We start from the raw sequence: 18,167 nt of genomic DNA on the forward strand, positions 1-18,167 counted from the left end.
GGCTTTGAGTCACTGGTTTCATTTAAACTGATAACTGCAGTTTGTGCTGCTGGAATCTAAGCCAGACTGGCTTATGCATCTTCTGAGAGCACTAGTGAGGTAAACACTGAGTGTCGAGGGAAATGCTGAGCACTGCAAGTTCGCAGGGGCTGGCTTGATGCAGGGTGGAGGAGCCGGGAGTAGTGGAGCCAGAGAGTAGCAAGGCCTGTGCTCTAGCTGCTCTCTTGTCCAGCTCAGGACTCAGCCCACTTGCTTTGCACGCAGCATGACAAAGCTTTATGCTCGTGGGATACTTAGTGATTCCCAGTCCTTTGAGCATCTCAGCTGGGTGGTCTACTTGGGGAGTTAGGACTGGTAGGTGTCAGTTGCTTTGAGAGATGAGGGGGAGGTGGGCTCCAGCAGCCTTCTCTCAGTGTATCACAGTCTCCTTAGAAGCTTTTCCAGAATTTGAAATGTGTCCTGTTTCTTTCTGAACTACTCATTTTTATCATTTCTTGAAACAATGCATATCTTTTTTGTCTCCCTGGTTACCATTGGAGTATGGTGCGTGCATGACTCCACTATCCCAGGCAGCTTTTTTTACAGAGGGTAAGAGATGGGGGACACCTGCCACTCTGTAGCGCTGCTCCTGAAGCTTCCTTCCTGCAGGTGGGATCAGAAGTTTGAATCGGGTTCTTGAGTGTGGTGACACGTGTGCTGAACTAGTGCACCATCACCTGGCCTCAGCATATTTCATGAAATAACTTCCTGATGGCTGCCTTTCCCCCATATGAAAGGGAACATCTGGGGAGCTCTGGCCAGCACACAGAAGTGGTTTTGCAAAGTAACGCAGATACAATTTTGAAAGACTTTTTCTACAAGTATAACGTGGCTTTGTAATCCCATCAGATTTGTGCTCAAAGACTATTTTAAAAAAACTCAGTTTTGCCTTTTGTTTCTCCTCCATTCTTAGAAGGACCGTGCCTCATACATTCCATGAATGGAGACCTGTTGAGGACTTTGGAGGGGCCTGAGAACTGCCTGAAGCCCAAACTCCTTCAGGCCTCCAGAGAAGGCCACTGTGTCATATTCTATGAAAATGGCTGCTTCTGTACCTTCAGTGTGAATGGAAAACTCCAGGCCACGATGGAAACAGATGACAATATAAGGGTGAGTGCACGAGAGGCATTTTGATAGTTCAGAGTGTGGTGAGGGAGAAGGTTTGTAGAAACTGGGCTTTTCAGTTGCAAAGGCCTCTTGTCCACAACATAGGGAAAACTTTAGGAAGCCCTCAGGCCCAGCCAGGGTGCTGTGTGTGAAACCATTAGCAGGAGAGGTTTCAGAGGCCCTGTTCTGTATTTTGTCTTTCTAATCATTAAACAGCACAGTGTTCTGGGCTTCAGAGCTAAAATAGGGCTGCAGAATACACCTAAATCCAGCCCCTTCTTCCACCTGGCTAGGTGGTGATGGGCATGGTGGGGATTATGACTCTTTAGGGCTGGCATCTAATTGTAGAGTGTATTTCTTCCTAGATGAAAAGACCAGAATTTGCCAGGGGATGGTTGGGCGAATTACAATGTGATCAAACAATCCTTTGTTCTCACTTGGTGTACAAGAAATGTGATTGTCTGGGGTCTGTGTTTTCTAAAGTCCTTTTCCCATCTCCAGACATCCTGGTGCAGCAGAAAGGGAAATGAGGTTGGAGTTCCTGCCATTCACTGTGTTGAAGTTAGGGCTCATGTCAGTTGGCCACAGTGGGAAGAGGGTTTCAGAAGTCCCTGCCCAATCGTGGTTTTGAGCCAGCTCTGGACACTTGAGTCACTGGTCTCCGACAGAGCAGCATAGGCAACATACATTTATTTGCTTCCTTTCACCTACTCTGACTAGCCTTTCTCTCAAGCAAATTTGGGGTTCAGGAAGGAACAGAACTCCCAAGGTACAGTGACCTGTCTCTATCAGGAAGGGGCACAGACAGATGCTACATGCTGCCCCCACCCCTGTAATCCTTCACTTAAACCAAGCACACATCAGAGGATTTCCCTTTCCTTCCTTCTTTACAACAATATTGTTGATAACCTGTCACTTTGAGCTGCGATTATATTGTCAGCTACACTAATAAAGCTGTAAAATCATTTTAAATCCCTTGCTGGCTAAACCTATTTCGGTGGCATTTCAGCAAGCACTGAAGGCTGGGGACGTTCGCAGTTCTGTGGCACACACACACACATTCCTGACTGCCTCAGGGCCATTGTTGTGTTTTTTCCCCCCTCTGTAATATTTCCCACTGGGTTTTTAGGATTAAGCAATCCATTGCCCTTTCCCCAGTACGCCTGCACTTTATCATACTAACTTGCAAGTGGCAACTGTGTGACTGCAGGAGCTAGCCTCAGATGGGCTCTGCCTGCCCCTGGCCACAGCCTCGGGAAGGAAGAAGGCACAGAGACAGGAGTTCCTACTGGTGAAGTGGTGCTTCTGGGCCCTATACTTCTCTGGAGCTTGTGTGAGGAGACTAAGGGAATGACAGGCTATCCTTTCAGATCTAGAAAGGAGGCAGCTGCGAAAACTGAGAACCCTGCAGCCTGGGGGGACCTCTGCACGGCTCAGGGCTTCCCACCTGTTTTTATTTAACTGCCAGATTGTTCAGGGGTGTTTTGGTTAACAAAGACTGGCACGTGGACTAGGGGGTGTTTAGATGTCTTAATGAATAGCTTCAGTTTAAGTCAGCAGCTTGGACAGAGCAGCGAAGTTATTTTATCCTAAACAAAGGAGAAGTACCACTTCACCAGCAGGAACTCCTGTCTCTTTGAGGAGAAGGCTACTTTTGGAGATGTGATCGACCTGGCAGGCTGTAGTGCCGTCCTTACAACCAGGTCGTTGCCAGAGAGAGAGAGAGACCAGGTCTCTGGGGCCTTAGGAAGGAAACAGGCCTGGTGATGCTGGTGCGGAAGGCAGAGAGGATATTCGTAAGGAAAAGTTCTTCAGGAGAAAAGCCAACAACAAAATAGCTTTTGACCTTGGCAGCCACTGCTAACTGAGGTTCTGAAAGTCCAGGCAGAATGATGACTAGACATTCTTTACTAGAACAAAGAGGTAAAGATTAATGGCTTTAATTTATTTTAATACAGCACATACCCAGTGAAAATCCTCAAATATAAAGCTCAAGTGAACCACAGTGGTAAGGTTAATAGATTTTCTTTCATCAGCTGAATTTTATAAGTATCGCAAATAATTATTTGTCCTGGTCTTCACCGTAGTTCCCAAATACCCCCCTAGAGACTGTAATTTGTGAAATGAATGAGGGAAAAGGATACTGACTTTTTTGCTCATGTTGAAAAATCTATTTGCTGTTGGCTACTATCTTCTGTACCTGGATCTGGGTGTTCTTGAAAATGAGCTGTATTTCAGACCACTGCAAGCTGGCATATGTGTGTGACTGAATGGCTGTGAAGCCAGCCGTTTCTTGACTGTTTTTTGTTAGTCCTGGGACTTTACTGCTCCAGGCCAACTTTTTCAGACAAGAGTAAGAGATACCTTGGCACTAAGGCTTCTCAGTGAGGTGGGGGCAAGGCTCAACCCCTGGGTCATGTACTTAGCAAAGTAAGCTTTCCTGCTTTTTTTTCATTTTCTTTATTAGAAGGACAAAGATAACTGCTTGCTTCCCACCCATAGGGAGTAAACTTCATGAGGGCTACAGGTGTCTCTCCTCCTTGATAAAGGTTTTAAGCAGTGGGGGTTGAGCGGTGGCACACCGAGTTAAGTAAACGGATCTGGGTTCAAGCCCCCAGATCCCCACCTGTAAGAGGGGCTGATTCACAAGCACGTCTGCAGGTATCTTTCTCTCTCTCTTATATATATATATATATATATATATATATATATATATATATATATATATATATATATATATACACACACACACACACAGAATGGCCGCAGGAGCAGGGAAGTCGTTGTGCAGGCACCGAGCCCTAGCAATAACCCCAGAGGCAAGAAAAAGATTTAAAGCAGTTATTGTAAAGCTGAGTTCAGGGTAACAGAAGCTAGCACCTTCTGTGTGCTAGTGGGTGTAGCTGACGAATGAAGAACTCTTGTAACAGGAGTTAGCATTCTTTTCCTCCACTGAGCTGCATCCCCGCTCTCTGCCTGGTGAAGTGCTGAAGCTGTCGGTCTTCTGGGGGTGTAAATAGAGTTCCCAAAAGCAGTCAGACAGCTGAGCACATCCACACGCACTGCTGGAAGATCATTTGCAAAACAGGAAAAGCTTACCACTTTATCTTTCACAATCCCCCCTCCCCGCAGCCAGCTGGTGAAGGGATTAAACACAGCTGTGCCAATCGGGAGTTTTCCTAAAACCACTTCTGTATTGTATGTCGCTTTGCCCCTAGGCCATCCAGCTGAGTCGGGACGGGCAGTACCTGCTCACAGGAGGAGACAATGGTGTGGTTATGGTCTGGCAGGTGTCCGACCTCAAGCACCTCTTTGCCTATCCAGGCTGTGATGCCGGAATCCGGGCCATGGCCCTATCTTACGACCAGAGGTAATAATCGTGGCTTATAGGTGGTGGCATTCAGGCTCGTGGAGGGGTCACCTGTGCAAAAAATAAAAGGTTGTAAGTACAAGTGGCTCTGTATTTCCAGACACCCTCCCCTGTCAAACTGCATCTCTGTCCAAGAGTCTACTAAGGGATGTGAAGTTTCCAAAGTGGTCAGCTTTGGAGAAATCATCTTTATCTTCTTTCCTCAAATTTTGATTTTCTAAAGCCTCTCAATATCACTATTTCCTTTGCTCTTTTGTGTCTATGATTTTTTAAAATATACTTTATTAGAGACACCTGCTTCCTCCCCCACCCCTCGCAAGGAACCTGGGTCCTTGCGTACTGTAATGTGAGCACTAGTCTCTGAAGGTGCAGTGTGCTTACAGCTGTTACTTGCAAAATTTCTAGTTTAATTCAGTCTTATGAAATTTCTTAAGACCTACTTTGTAATTTCACATGGTAGATAGATAATGTTCCTTGTACACTTAAGATGGATGAGGCTTTTCTGTCACTGGGTGTGGGGACTAGGGGTATGGACCTGGGTCTTTAAGCACTGTAATGTGAGCACTTAACCAGGAGCATCACTACCTGGCCCCCTTGATCATGTTTGCCAAACTGTCTTATGTGTTTGAATTTTTTATGCTAATACATATCGGCTCCTAATGTTGCCAGGAAGTACTAGACACTGAATAGGAGTGGTTCTCACCATATCTTAAAGATGTGAGACTCCTCTTACCTGATCTCAAGGACTGAGAGTAAGCAGCCGCTCATCCTCAAAGCATGGTGGACAGAATTATTTCTACAGAGGTGGCCCAAAGTCTAATCAACACTATTCTGTCACTCAGCTGTGTGCTGCTTCACCACCCCAGTTTCCTTACACTTGGCGGGCCTGTTAGGGTCCAGGGACTGACTAACCCTACACTTTTCCAGGAAAAGGCAAGCTGTGGGGGCTCTCCTAGCTGCATTTTAGTCCTCAAAGTCGCACCAGAGTTCCTCAGGAAACAAATAGTTTGTAACAAAGTTGTCTCCATACGTGTCCTAGGTGCATCATTTCTGGCATGGCCTCAGGAAGCATCGTCCTGTTCTACAACGACTTCAACCGGTGGCATCACGAATACCAGACCCGCTACTGATAGTGACAGCTGACCACAACGATCCCATCTGAATGTAACTTAAATGTGCTCAAAGGAGCAAAATATTTTTTAAAGTTAATTGCTATTTTTGTAGAATTTGCTTGACTTTTTTGAGGGGGAAGAGCAAAGCAGAAAATTGGCTGCTGGGTTCTGTAGTTTAAAAAAAAAATCTATATTTTTAGTTATAATAAGTCTATTTTCACCAATTGTGAAAACACAGTGGGACTAGTAAACCTAGTTATTCTAGCTCCATCATGGAAAAACACTTCCCATACATCTATAATCTTGAGAAATATGTGATTTTTTGGCAGGGGGATTTTTATGCTATACTTTGGGCCCAAACAATTGTGCTTCTTCAGCCCTGATATTTCTGGGGTTTAAATTATGACAAATGTAATTTAAAACATCGGAAATGAACTCTTCCTCTCAATAGTATCCTTCCAGCATGTTTTAGACCTAGAAAATGATGGTTTAGGAGAGAGAGGCTGCTCTGTGTGTGGTTAGCGTGAAGTCTGGACAATGTTTTCCTGACCTGCTGGCGGCTCCATCCTGATACCAGAATGAAATGGTAGCCCCGCACTGAGGCGGGGACCAGGTGCTGGACGAAGCAACACTCTCTTCACGTCTCCTTTTCTGATTAGCGATTTGTACTAAGTTGCGTTGTATAATTCTACTTTTCTAGTAGATTGCTGTGTGGAATTGTGTGAAAAGGTCTGTGTTGCATAAATAAATTCTTTGTAAGTTGTGAACTTTGAGTTACAACTGACTTGACTATACACCTCTAAAAGCTAGTTTTTTTTTTACCTCGAATGAGTGGAGAGAAAGACACCTGCTTCACCACTTGTGAAGTGACATCCCCTCCCCCCATAGGTGGGGAGCTGGGGGCTCAAACTGGGCTCCTTACCACGTGCACCAAAGCCAAGATTTCTCAAGGAAACTTTCATCCCTGACAATTAGCCACTGAAAAGTTAAGTGCAGATAGTTGTGGGGGGCCAGGCAGTAGTACAGAGCATTAAGCGCACATGGCGCAAAGATCCAGGTTCAAGCCCCGAGGTCACTTCTCGGGTGATGAGGCAGGTGTTTATTTTCCTCACCCGCTCCTATCCAGCAACAACAAAAGGGGGAAAATGGCCTCCAGGATCAGTGGATTCGTAGTACAGGCACCAAGCACCTAGTTTTCTAAATGAAAATAATCTTCTCTCCACCACATGGCATTATAGAAATACCCAAGTCCTCATTGATACTATACCTGTGACACCACATATTACAACCTTTTGAAGAAACTGTAGAAGATAACTAGGAATAGCCACCTCACATGCCTAGTGTGGTATTTCAACAGCTCTCTGTTAGCAAACCTTTAAAAAACTGCTTTTCAAACATACAAAGGGCAAATTAACTGAAATATAAGTAACACCTTATAAAACAAATACAGCAGATGTCAGCATTCGCTTATATATCCAATTTTAACTTTTTTCTTTTTAAATTGCCACCAGGTCTTATGCTGGCACAGCAGGTTCACTGCTTGTGAAGTTCCCCTCTGCAGATGGAGAGCAAAGCTTGAATGGTAACATGCTCAAGCAGATGCACCACTGCCCAGTTTTAACTTTTTAAAAAATTATTTTGGGGGGATAGCAGGTAGCACAATGATTATACAGACTCTTATGCCTGAGGTCTCAGGTTCAATCCCTTGCACCAACCATAAACCAGAGCAGTGCTCTGGTAAGAAGGAGGGAAAAAAAGCCTAAACACTAAAATGCACTGCCTCAAGAAATTACAGCTTGCCTCCCTGAAAGTAATGATTCTTACTAAAACATCCCCAATCAAGTCCCTGGGCCTCTGTAACTTAAGCAGCATCACTAGGTAGACGTCAGGTTTCCACGCTAAGATCTATTCCATCTAAAGCAACAGCACTGCTCCTTACAGTAAAAGCACCTTGAGCTCAACTTACCTGCATGCAGGCTAGGAAGATTCTTGAGAAGCTGTGTGGGCCCTAAGGGTCAGGGGACCCTGGGACACAGCCAGGCTGCAGTTCCACTCTGCCCCCCTTTCCAGCAAAGAGCTCTTCACGTCTACCAAGAAATTTAGTGGAGCAATTTCATTAGCTATCTTTGCTCCCAGTCACAGAAACACCACTGGAGCTTGCCGCCACAGCAGTCCTGCTCTCTCAGCACTGCTCCAGACCACACGGCCCCCTAGTCAGCAAGTTGGAAAGATCCTACTGTGCTGGGTCAGCCCGTCCCTCGGCCTCCTGTCAGCAGTGACACCACAGAGGAAGAAAGGCTCCACTCCAGTGTCACATCTGCATAAACGCCTCAGCTGGCCAACACGCCAGCCTTCTGCTTGTTTTCCTGCTCTAATGCGGGGGTGGGGGGTGGGTTCTATTTCAACTTGGAGAGTTACTAGCCCAGCTACTGCCCCTCTACACACACCCTTTTTTTGTTAGTAGAAAGTGTAATAATGTTCCTTTTTACCTCACAAGTTACTGGTGCTTTCAAATAAGGAAAACAGACACCAGAGCAACTCAGTAATCCCAAATAACAAACTCTCTCCTCCTCCCTCAAAGGAGGATCATTTTCCTCAGTGCAGACTGAAAACACTGGGGTCTACAGTGCATTTCTGCAGCTCTGAAAAGCCACAAGGTGGTGATTTGTAAGCGTCACTCCCTGCCTGAACCAGATCGGCAGGTTGTTTTACCAGGGGGCAGGCCGAGCGGTTTGGCCGGTAGACAAACTGTCTTTCTGAGACAGCTGGGCTCTGTGGCAAGGGAAAAAGGCAGTTGCATGGCTAGAACAGGAAGCATGTTCTTTCTCTGTCTCAAAGCTCAGGAATATTTGTCCTTGCTAAAACCAGGGCTTGGGTAGAGGCTGGTAGGAATAGGCCGCTGCTCTGCAGCACTGGACTTGGGTCATCTGGAAGACAGTCCCCAGAGTGGACGTCAGCCCTGATGCAGACAGGTGCCCAGCTCCGGAAAAATCAAGGCTGCACAGAGGCTGGGGCCCCCAGCTTGATGCCCTAAGTGAAAGGGACACTGACTGCATCTGCCAAATTCACTCTTCCCTTCCTCTCACCCACTCAGGGATTATCCTGACTCCTTCAAGGCCTCTGGCCAGGATGAACCAAAAAGACAGACGGACACACAGTTCCTTGCAAAGAAATTTGCTTTCCTCCTCCAGCTGAACTCAAATGTCCAGCCTTAGATACTTAGCTGACTCCACCACAAAGCAGCCCTGACCACCTCTAGGGGCGGCTCAGAGTTAAGCACACCGCCCTTGGGCGTCAGGAGAACGCAGCCTCGTGGGTGCGGCAGCACCTTTTTCTCCTACGGACACCATGTCGCCATCTCGTCACAGCTCCTGGTGAAGCTCCAGTGAGCTGGGAGCAAAGACTCTGCAAACTTCCATGGCTATGACTTAGTACCCAAGCATTTCTCAAGTCTAGATCATCACTCCCTCAGAAGCCAGCTCGTTTGGGTTGGTGAGATAGCTCCCTCAGGTAGTGCTGTTTTGCTGTGCACAACCCAGGTTTGAGCCTGACCCCCATTGCACTGAAGGAACCTTTGGTGCTCTGATGTCTTTCTCTGACCCCTTCTCTCCCTATCAAAAGAGGAAGGTAGAAAATAGCTAGTTCTGCTTCCAGTTGTTGCACCTAGACCCTTACTCACTCCTGTGCTCTCCTGGCCTTGGGCCACATCCAGAGTGACTGCCAGTCACACGGAGCCTCTGCTCTTGCCCTAAAACCCAGCAGCTCCCACGATGGCTCAGACCAGTCACCACTTCCTTTTCTCCCTTTTCCAGAGGTCAGTTTCTTTAGATATGGAGCCCCAGATTGTAAGAGGATGAACATAAAAGGAACACATACCATTCACACTGTGCGATCCAAAGAACCAGCTATGGTGACCACCTGCACTGAATTTGTATTCTGAAAATAAGAATAAATGTTTGCTAAGTACTAGGCCAATAGACAGTTTGCTTGTGATGCTGGGTCATTATCTGGGTGAACACCCACAGACAGGCTCCTCCAGAGAGCACAGAGTCGGCAGCATCCAAAGCTGCTCCATGGCCCTGTAACCCAGGCTAAGCAACTCACTTCTTGACTTGCTAGTCTAGGTATCTGAGACCAAGAGAGTGGCTGGGACTCGCCCATGCTGCTTCTCCCTGTGGCCGCTCAGCTCCCATGGTGCACTGTCCTGGAAACTTATTTTCAGTAAGTCTTTGAGCCTCATGGTTCAAGGGAGGGACCAGGTTTCAGGTTCTGGTCAGTGCCATAGCCCTTTCCCAGTTTTTTTCTCCCAATTCACTTTTTTGCTGACAATTCCCTCCCATGAGCAAAAATACTCCCATTGGGGCAGGAGACTAAGTGAGGAGCACATGTGAGCTTAAGCCTGAGCCCAGTCCCCAGAAACGTGGCAGAGCGGAGTAGCGTGCTGTTACCTTTCTCTCACCTCTCCTCTCTCACACGCACAAAGCTCTGTAAAAGTCTTAATTGGTCTGCGAGGAGAGAGGCAATGCACAAAGATCTAGACGTGCATGTCATGGCTTTTGCTGAAGTACTCACCCCTCCTGAAGCCTATATCTCTGTGGTGGGCCCAGGCACCAGGTTTGAGAGAAAGCTTCCACCAGACTGTCGTTCTGCTCCCTGGGCCGTGTGACCTAAGACCCATGTGGGTACACGTGGACAGGGGTTTCACCTGGGGAAGCTGGGCACAGACTCGGCCAGTCTGACCCACTGGCAAGCAGGTGGGATGAGAGAAAAAAAAAAAAACAACAGGAAGCTGGAATGCTCTGAAAGTAGCAGAGACAGGAGCCCACACCATCCGAGAGAGACAGACAGGCAGTCACAGGAAGCAGCTGCCCGCCTCCGTTTCCTAGAATACCTACCTGCACAGCTTCACTTCAACCAAGACACACACATCTGCCCTTCCCAAATGCATCACTGTCCCCTCCCACAAGGGCCTGGGACTTTAAAAGTTATCAGCACTGCCAAGTCTGGAACCCGGGGCCGAAGAGGTGTGCTACAACCACAGCTCCCGTGCCAAACAACCACACAGAGACCATGCCCGCCCCCAGTGCTCTTTCTCAAGAAGTGTTTATTGCAGGTTGGGTACACTTGTAGAAGGCAGATATCTAACAAGGAGAGTGAACTACAGGCCCACCAGTGTCGATGAGCAGGTAAAACAAATACACGGATTATGTACAACCATTAAAAAGAGCAGGGGTCTGGGGCAGGAGGTGAGACAAGGAAAAACTGCCAGCAGCCTTCCAGAAGGTTAGTAACAGTGGGTGTCCAGGGAGCACCTTCCCTCCAGCCTCGCTCCCTCGGCTGTTTCTGGTTCCAGATGAAGGAGGCCAGGGCCCAGCAGCTGCTGCAGGAACTCTGCTCTGCTGTGGCTTTTGGAGAAGGACAGGCCTGCGCCAGCAGTTGCCGCATGCACCAAGCCTTTCGGTGAGAAACCCAAAGGGCGACTTTCTTATCATTTCCTAACAGAGGCGGGGAGAGGTGAGGACATGCCAGTTCTAGGGGAGAAAGTCCCCTTCCCTGTGGTCAGCATACAGATAAATAACCAGTGTGGTCTTGGGGGAGCCCAGCGGCCCCCTCCCCCCAATGCTGTGTGGCTGCGTCACCAGGAACACCTCTGAGTTGGGGCTGGTGTCCGATGCCCAGATGCCATCCTCACTTGGCCTCTCTCCCATTGGGTCCAGCCCCTCGGCCACTGGCATGGAGGGACCACCATGGCTGTCCCGTCGTGAGAGGAGAGGGAGCACTAAGTTCACTTCAGTACGGGAGCAATCCTGGTCCTTCCATAGTGTTTCTCTAACGTCATGGGATGCTGAGTAAGGAGGCCACCCATTCTCCTCGTGATGCCCTCCAGTGTCAGCCGAACTGGAGACACAGATGACTTCACACAAGCCACTCAGAATATGTCACTGAAGCTGATGCCACCTGTGCCACCTGCAGGGCCTAGAGTACAAAACCAAGCCAAACCCTGGTAGGCACCCCCCCCCCCCCAAACAGAACAGCAGTTGGCAGAGAAGGCTCTTCGGTGCGAGGCGCTGTGGTGGTGAGGCCCCAGCAAAATGGCTTCCAGGTGGTACAGGCCTATGTGGCCATTGTCAGTCACGGTGGCGGCGCCAGGTCCCTGCCCGCTCACTGCCCGAAGCAGCAGGAGGGAAGGAGGCGCAGGGAGAGTTAGGAGGGGCAGGGGCCTCCTGAGGCGCAGGGCTGGTGGGCTCCAGTGCAGGCCGGCTGCTGTCCTGACTGTGTTTGCCGCAGAAGATCTGCCCCTCCTTATCTAGAGCCGTATTCTGAGGAGAGAGCAGCAAGAGACAGGTCAGCCTGGCCGGACTCAGGCCACCTGGCCGCGGGGACAGTGCACAGAGGAGCATGCATGGGAGCCAGAGAGAGAAGAGGAGAAAAAACATAGGCGGTGGGCACCCTGGATGGCCTGTCCTCCCCCTGGGCGTCAGCTGGCTGTGAAGCAGCCCGGGGCCATTCTTCCTGACTGAGCTAGACCTGGAGCCCCAAATATCCTGAGGTGATCAGCAAACTGTGGGTCTCTCTTAGATGACAGGTTGAATGTCCCTCTCCAGTCCAAGTGGCTGCAGCAATGTCCCAGCAACTCGTGGTGCAGCCTCACATCTTTAGCCCCTCGCCAGCCCAGCTCAAACCCACTCAGCAGCAACCTGGAAGGCCAGGCCTCGCTCCTGTCCACTCCTCTGCTCAGTTTGACCACTTGTCTGTCCAGGCCAACAGCCATCTCACTGTCTTTTCCAAATACAGGAAATGCCAGCCCTCAGGCCCCTTTAGGGAAAAGGCCCAAATCAGGAGCTTTTGTTGTGATCTGACTACTGAGGGAGAGAGGAGCTCTGCAAACTCTTGCTCTGACTAAAACAAAAATTGCAGACTATCTGAGCAATAACAGGACTAAGAAAGACGGGTGTGGCTTCTCCTTCTGAGCTAAGGATGACCTTTCTGTAGTTTCCAAAGACTGTTTCTACCATGGGGGAGAAAGTCACTCTGAGGAGTCAGTCAGGAGCTGGCCTGGCTCTCAAGCGCCTGAGCTCCTCAGCTCCTCAGCTGAGAGGAGGCCGAGCTTCTCTTCAGTGGCGCACTAAGCATGGAGAAAACACCAATCCCCCCATAGTTATTTCTCCTTTTCTCTTCCTGTCAAGAGAACATGTATGTGTAGTGGAACAAAGCATCACACAAAGCATCGCCGTGCGGTTAGTACATACCATCGCCTTGGACCTAGGCAGAGGGAAGCAATGCAGTGGCAGGAGAGGCAGGAGGGAGGAGAGAAGCGGGGACAGAAACTAGACTTACTTTAAGCAGAAGCAACACGATTGAAATAGTTTTGTCTATCTTAAGTGAAGCCTGAATCAGTCACCAAACGCCCCCTGAAAGAAGCATAATCCCCCTGGGGGGGCAGGGAGCACTAGTCATTTGAATTCAACCATCCACAAGATGGGTACAGGAAGGAGGGGCTTCTCTCTCCTGCCACAAGATGGCCTCTCGAGGCTGGGAGGAGCCCATGGGGTGAACTGGAGCCCTGCATCCTGCCCTGTACATGCACAGTCCTTTCTTAACTAGGCCCAGGACAAGTTAAATGCAAAGGTAACCCAAAATCTCAGGCCTATCTTCACCCCAAATCAAATCCAATGTTCTTCATTCTCTTCCCTTAACCCAAGACTACCTGACCCTGCTCTGTCTTACTGATAAGAATACTGTCTCTGGAAAGGTGGTTAGAGGAACAGAAGGGAGGCCTCACTTTGGCATTCACAAGAAAGATGCCTTGGGCTGGGGAGATAACTTAATGGTGATACAAAGAAACTTTCAGGACTGAGGCACCAAGAGAGTCCTAGGTGCAACCCTGAGAAACACCGGAAGCCAGAGCTGAGCAGCTCTCTGGAGAGGGAAAAGAATAAAAGTGTGTGTGTGTGTGTGTGTGTGTGTGTGTAATCTTTTTATCCAAGTGAAAAAAAACACTCAGCTACCTCCCGTGACCTCACCAACTTTGAGTCTAGGCGGTGGTGGCGGGGGGCAGCTGAGAAATGACAGATGTGCCAGCAAGCTGAAAGGGTGTCAGTATGGACAGAAGACCCAGCCTTCTCAGAAGCTGAGATGGAGCTGGAGTCAGTTGGGGGTGAGCATGCGGATTTGAGGAAGGGCTGTGGATGGATTAGAAGCTACTTGGATGAAGGCCAGCAGGGTGGATACCAGAATTCTGCTTCAGGGTCCCCATAGTCTCAACAGGGCCAAGAGTGAAACTCTGAGGTGGCTCTCAAACGGTCAAATCAAACTGTCAGATGAAAGGCAGACAACAGCGTCAGCTTGGCTTCTGTCACTGTTATTCCCGATTCCCATCCTGCCCTCTTCCCACTGGAGTTTTTGGTGCTGACTTGGGGCTCAGAGGAGAGCAGGCGGGATGAGAGAGGACAGTGAGGGCATGTTCTTTGAGGACCCCATAGAGGACAGGCTCGTTCTACTCCCACACATCTGGGGAATCATTCTGTCACAGAGCCCCAGAGGTTCATGCACCAGGGAAAGGAAGTATTGTCACAAAACCTCTCTCTCTCTCTCTCTCTCTCTCTCTCTCTCTCTCTCTCTATATATATATATATATATATATATATATATATATATATAAAATAAGACATTTTGGGGGTGGAGAGAGAGTTCAGTAGCAAGGGCACATACCTTATCATATACCTGGCCCAGGTTCAAGCCTAAGCACTACATGGGAGGTGCTCTCTCTCCCTTTGTCTGTCTGAATGAAAAAGTGACCCAGGAGGAGGGAAATCACACATATGTAAGGCCCGGGCTCCTTAAAACATGTAAATTCGTAAGATAGAGAAAAACGTTGAAAACTGTTCCCAAGAGCAGGACACACAGATACACAGACATGCAGACCACAATGAAGAGGATGGAGACAAAGCATAGCAAATGGATCCCAGGCAACGGTGCCTGGGGATACATGCCCTCCCCAGGGAGACCTCGCCACAGCCTCAGGGACAGGCCAGCTCCTGGGCCACTGAGAACCGCTACCTCCAGATACAAGCACAACTGAGTTGCCTTGCAGGGCCTGAAGGTGGCCATGCCACTCAGGGCTCCTCAGAGTTCAACTGGCAGAGCTGTGTAGGGAACATGGGTTAGATGGAACCCTGGCTGCCTGCTCCACGTGACAAGAGCAGACAGTAGCTTTCACAGTCACCTCAACTACAGATGGGACGGGGTGATTCATTCAAACACATCTAGTTACAGCTCGGGATTGAGAGGCGAATGTTGAATCCCATCAGCAGATGGGAAACGCCACTTATAAACAGCAGGACAGACTGGAGGCTGGGTGGCAGTACCTGTGTTACCATGCATAAGGATCTGGGTTCAAACCCCTGGTCCCCACCTACAGGGGGTAGAAGCTTCATGAGTGGTAAATCAGTGTTACAGGTATTTCTCTCTTTCTCTCCCCCTTTCCACATCTTTTGTCTCAACTTCTCTCTCTATATATAAAAATGTTAAAAAATAAAAGAGCTGTCTTGGGGATCTATGGGTTGTTATCTATACAACAGTCTGTGCCAGAAGAAGCTTGGCTCCTTCCAGAACCTGGGCTGGTCACAGGCCCTGAGCCATCAGTTCCTCTGAGCCCTGAGTGGACAGGTGATTCAATGGACAGACTACAGACTGTGAAGTTCAATAGATGGTTCTGAGTCCGGATGCTAACAGCTCACTCTCCCTAGGATTTCTCATTACTTATTGACTGTCAATTTTAGATATGACTCTTTTCTAAAGAAATTTTCCTAGCAGGGCTGGTGAGAGGGCTCTCCAGGTGGGCCACATGCCTGGCCAGGTGCACAGTCTACTACACAGGGGTTGCCATGGCACCTGGGGAGGCTCTGGTGCTATGCTTCTCCTCTCTCTCTCTGGAGAAAGTGGCCCAGAATGGTGAAATCACGTGAGAGGCTCCAGCCCCACACAATACAGCCAACAGCCATGTCCCCTCCTTCCTCTCCTACTCAGGCTGCTGACTTGAACAGGATGAGTCTTTTCCAAGTGTTTCAGCTGTAATTCTGGGACAGCTCTACCCTTCTCAGGCTTCCAGCAGAGACACTGAAAAGCTGAGAAAACCACAACTCAAGGGTCTTCCCAGGACTTTGGAGCAGAGTACCCCAATGTCCTGCAGTGTGACAAAAACCCAGCCTGGAAGCCTGGGGGTGGGATTTTGGGAGGCAGATGTATCCCCCAGCAGGGAAGGGTAGGGAGGCTCCAGGACTCAAAGACTGCTGGAGACACAGCCTCCTTGGGCACAGGAGAACAACAGACTAAGGCTTCAACAGCCACAGAACACTGGTGTTTAAACTGCATCTGTTTAACATGGACTTTCTTATCCCAAGTCCTGAGAGGATATTCAGGATAGTAACAGCCTGCACTGGACACCCTGGGCAGGAGGAGAGCTGCCCCCTTCTGCCATCAGTGTCAGGCTTGGGGAATCTTCTAGAGGAGTGGAAGCAGCTGCTGAGGTGAAGCCAGGGCTCCCCGTTCCTGGGATAAGGTGCTGGGTCCCCCGTACCTACGAAGCCCTCTTACCCAGGAAATCAAGGCCAGGAGTCAGCCAGCTGGCATGCTTCCCCACCAAGCTGAGCTTGATTCGAGAGGAGCAGCATGGAGGGGCCACCTTCCTCGTGGGAGGGTGCAGGGGAGCATCAGCTGTGGACTTCAAAGCTGCTGTGCTGGCTGAGCAGGCAGGCCCTACGTCCCACTTACCATGATCACGGAGACGCCGGTGGTGGTGCTGTTCTGCTTGGGGAGTGCGTTATTAAAGTGCTGTTTTAGTTTACCTGTCACTTCAGCTTGCATATTGTTCTCCTGGGAGGCGTCGTCCTACAGACAAGGAAAGAATCAGAGACGATGATTTTCTTTTCTCTCTCTCTCTTTTTTTTTTTATTGAAGTGGTTAATACTTTACAGTGCAGTTTTTGAGAAAATTTCATTATGCGCTAGTATCAGACTAGAGTTTCTTACTGACAGATAAAGTAACAATGAGTAATGGAGAATAAGGTGATGGCCTGTCTACAACATCAATAGGAAAGCTGGATAGACAGGTGTATATGAAATGGTCAGATGTAAGAAGGCGGCTCATAAAACGAAAATTGTATCAAGTCCTTTCAAAAAGGATATTCTCGTTCTTGTTGGTTTTATAAACATTGACAGTTTTGACTGCTCTAAAAGTCAGATTTAGTTTATTTCATTTTTAAGAGAAAACTTTCAAAATGAAGTTTAATAGTAACATCTTTTGTACGCATAGAAGAAATCCAGTAACACCAAGTAAACTTCTGTCACCATTACCACCCTGACTTTCCCTGGTCATTTCTTTTTTCTTTTTTTAATTTTTTATTTATAAAAAGGAAACACTGACAAAACCATAGGCTAAGCGGAGTACAGCTTTGCACAATTCCCACCACCAGAACTCTGTATCCCATCCCCTGCCCTGATAGCTTTCCTATTCTTTAGCCCTCTGGGAGTATGGACCCAAGGTCATTGTGGGGTGCAGAAGGTGGAAGGTCTGGCTTCTCTAATTGCTTAGAGACAATGATTTTCTACATTACTGCCTCAATTCCTGAACCCTTCCCCATTCCCCAAATGGGTCCTCCTCAGCCACCAACTAGGGAACCAGTGACCCCAGACCAGCCCTTCCTTTGCAGATTTGGGCATAGCAGTTGGCCTGGGTCACTGGCAGAGCTCAGACACTCCTGGTGCCGACCGCTGCTGCCCAGTGAGCTACCTTCCAACTACTCGCTCATTGGAGAAGCCAGGCATTCCAGCTGCCATGTGAAAGCCACGGTGAGAAGCAGGCCACTGGCCACAGGACAGACAGACAGACGCACTACTTACCGACACCCAGGGGTGGCTCAGGATTTGTCCCGCAGTACACCGAGCTTCCACGTTGACCTGCAGCATCTGACTGATTAATTCCTGGAAAGAAAGAAAGAAAGCACAAAAAGAGAGAAAAGCTGATTCTAGCCTAATCTAGAGATCCGGCTTGCAGCAGCTACTCAAAGAGTAGCCAGGAGTGCTGGTCACCCATGATTATCACTCCACCATGGAAAACTGGACACTTGCTCCTTTTGGCAGAGCACTGGCCCACAAGCCCACTCAATAGTCTGATGGGTGTTGAGTACACACCTTTTGAGTAAGTGGGAGAAGGAATGTTTAGGGCTTAGAGGAGCTTTGGGTCATGGCGGGGGCAAGCAGCAAGTGTCAGCTGCTCCAGTTTTCAGGATCTGGGGAATAGCTGCAGAGACTTTAGTGTGCAGTGACATTACAGAACCATGCAGGTCAGGACAAAGGCCAGGGAGGTGGCTCAGTGGCAGCGCTTGTGCTTTGCATCAGTCATACCTTGGGCTCAGATAACTAGAACCACGTGAGAGCAGCAAAGACAAAATAAGAGCAAAGCCTTGGGTGGTGGGGTGATACTTTGGTCTCATAAAATAATAATGAAATCATGGGAAGAGAGAGATAGCTCACTGGATA

At 48.7% G+C, this 18,167-nt stretch overlaps 3 protein-coding genes across 9 annotated transcripts in view; 1 reads left to right on the top strand and 2 right to left on the bottom strand.

Moving 5' to 3' along the window:
- The window catches only part of LRBA (LPS responsive beige-like anchor protein), a 554,160-nt gene extending 548,196 nt beyond the window's left edge, over positions 1-5,964 (top strand). For all 3 annotated transcript variants that reach the window (XM_060178956.1, XM_060178957.1, XM_060178958.1), the window contains 3 exons: positions 953-1,149; positions 4,365-4,516; positions 5,556-5,964. In XM_060178956.1, the coding sequence (XP_060034939.1) occupies positions 953-1,149; positions 4,365-4,516; positions 5,556-5,646 (440 nt within the window). In that variant the 3' untranslated portion in view covers positions 5,647-5,964. The remainder of the gene's footprint in view (positions 1-952; positions 1,150-4,364; positions 4,517-5,555) is intronic.
- Positions 1-18,167, bottom strand: part of MAB21L2 (mab-21 like 2) — a 384,237-nt gene that overhangs the window by 232,913 nt on the left and 133,157 nt on the right. The window lies entirely within an intron of this gene.
- Positions 10,713-18,167, bottom strand: part of DCLK2 (doublecortin like kinase 2) — a 147,770-nt gene continuing 140,315 nt past the window's right edge. For 2 of the 5 annotated variants that reach the window (XM_016190448.2, XM_016190457.2), the window contains 3 exons: positions 17,529-17,609; positions 16,402-16,518; positions 10,713-11,948 (listed from right to left, as the gene is read on the bottom strand). In XM_016190448.2, the coding sequence (XP_016045934.1) occupies positions 11,757-11,948; positions 16,402-16,518; positions 17,529-17,609 (390 nt within the window). In that variant the 3' untranslated portion in view covers positions 10,713-11,756. The other 3 variants (XM_016190455.2, XM_060178970.1, XR_009546381.1) reach the window with 2 other exon arrangements.

This window comes from Erinaceus europaeus, chromosome 19, assembly GCF_950295315.1.
Source record: "Erinaceus europaeus chromosome 19, mEriEur2.1, whole genome shotgun sequence".
In the NCBI taxonomy this organism is placed as follows: domain Eukaryota; kingdom Metazoa; phylum Chordata; class Mammalia; order Eulipotyphla; family Erinaceidae; genus Erinaceus; species Erinaceus europaeus.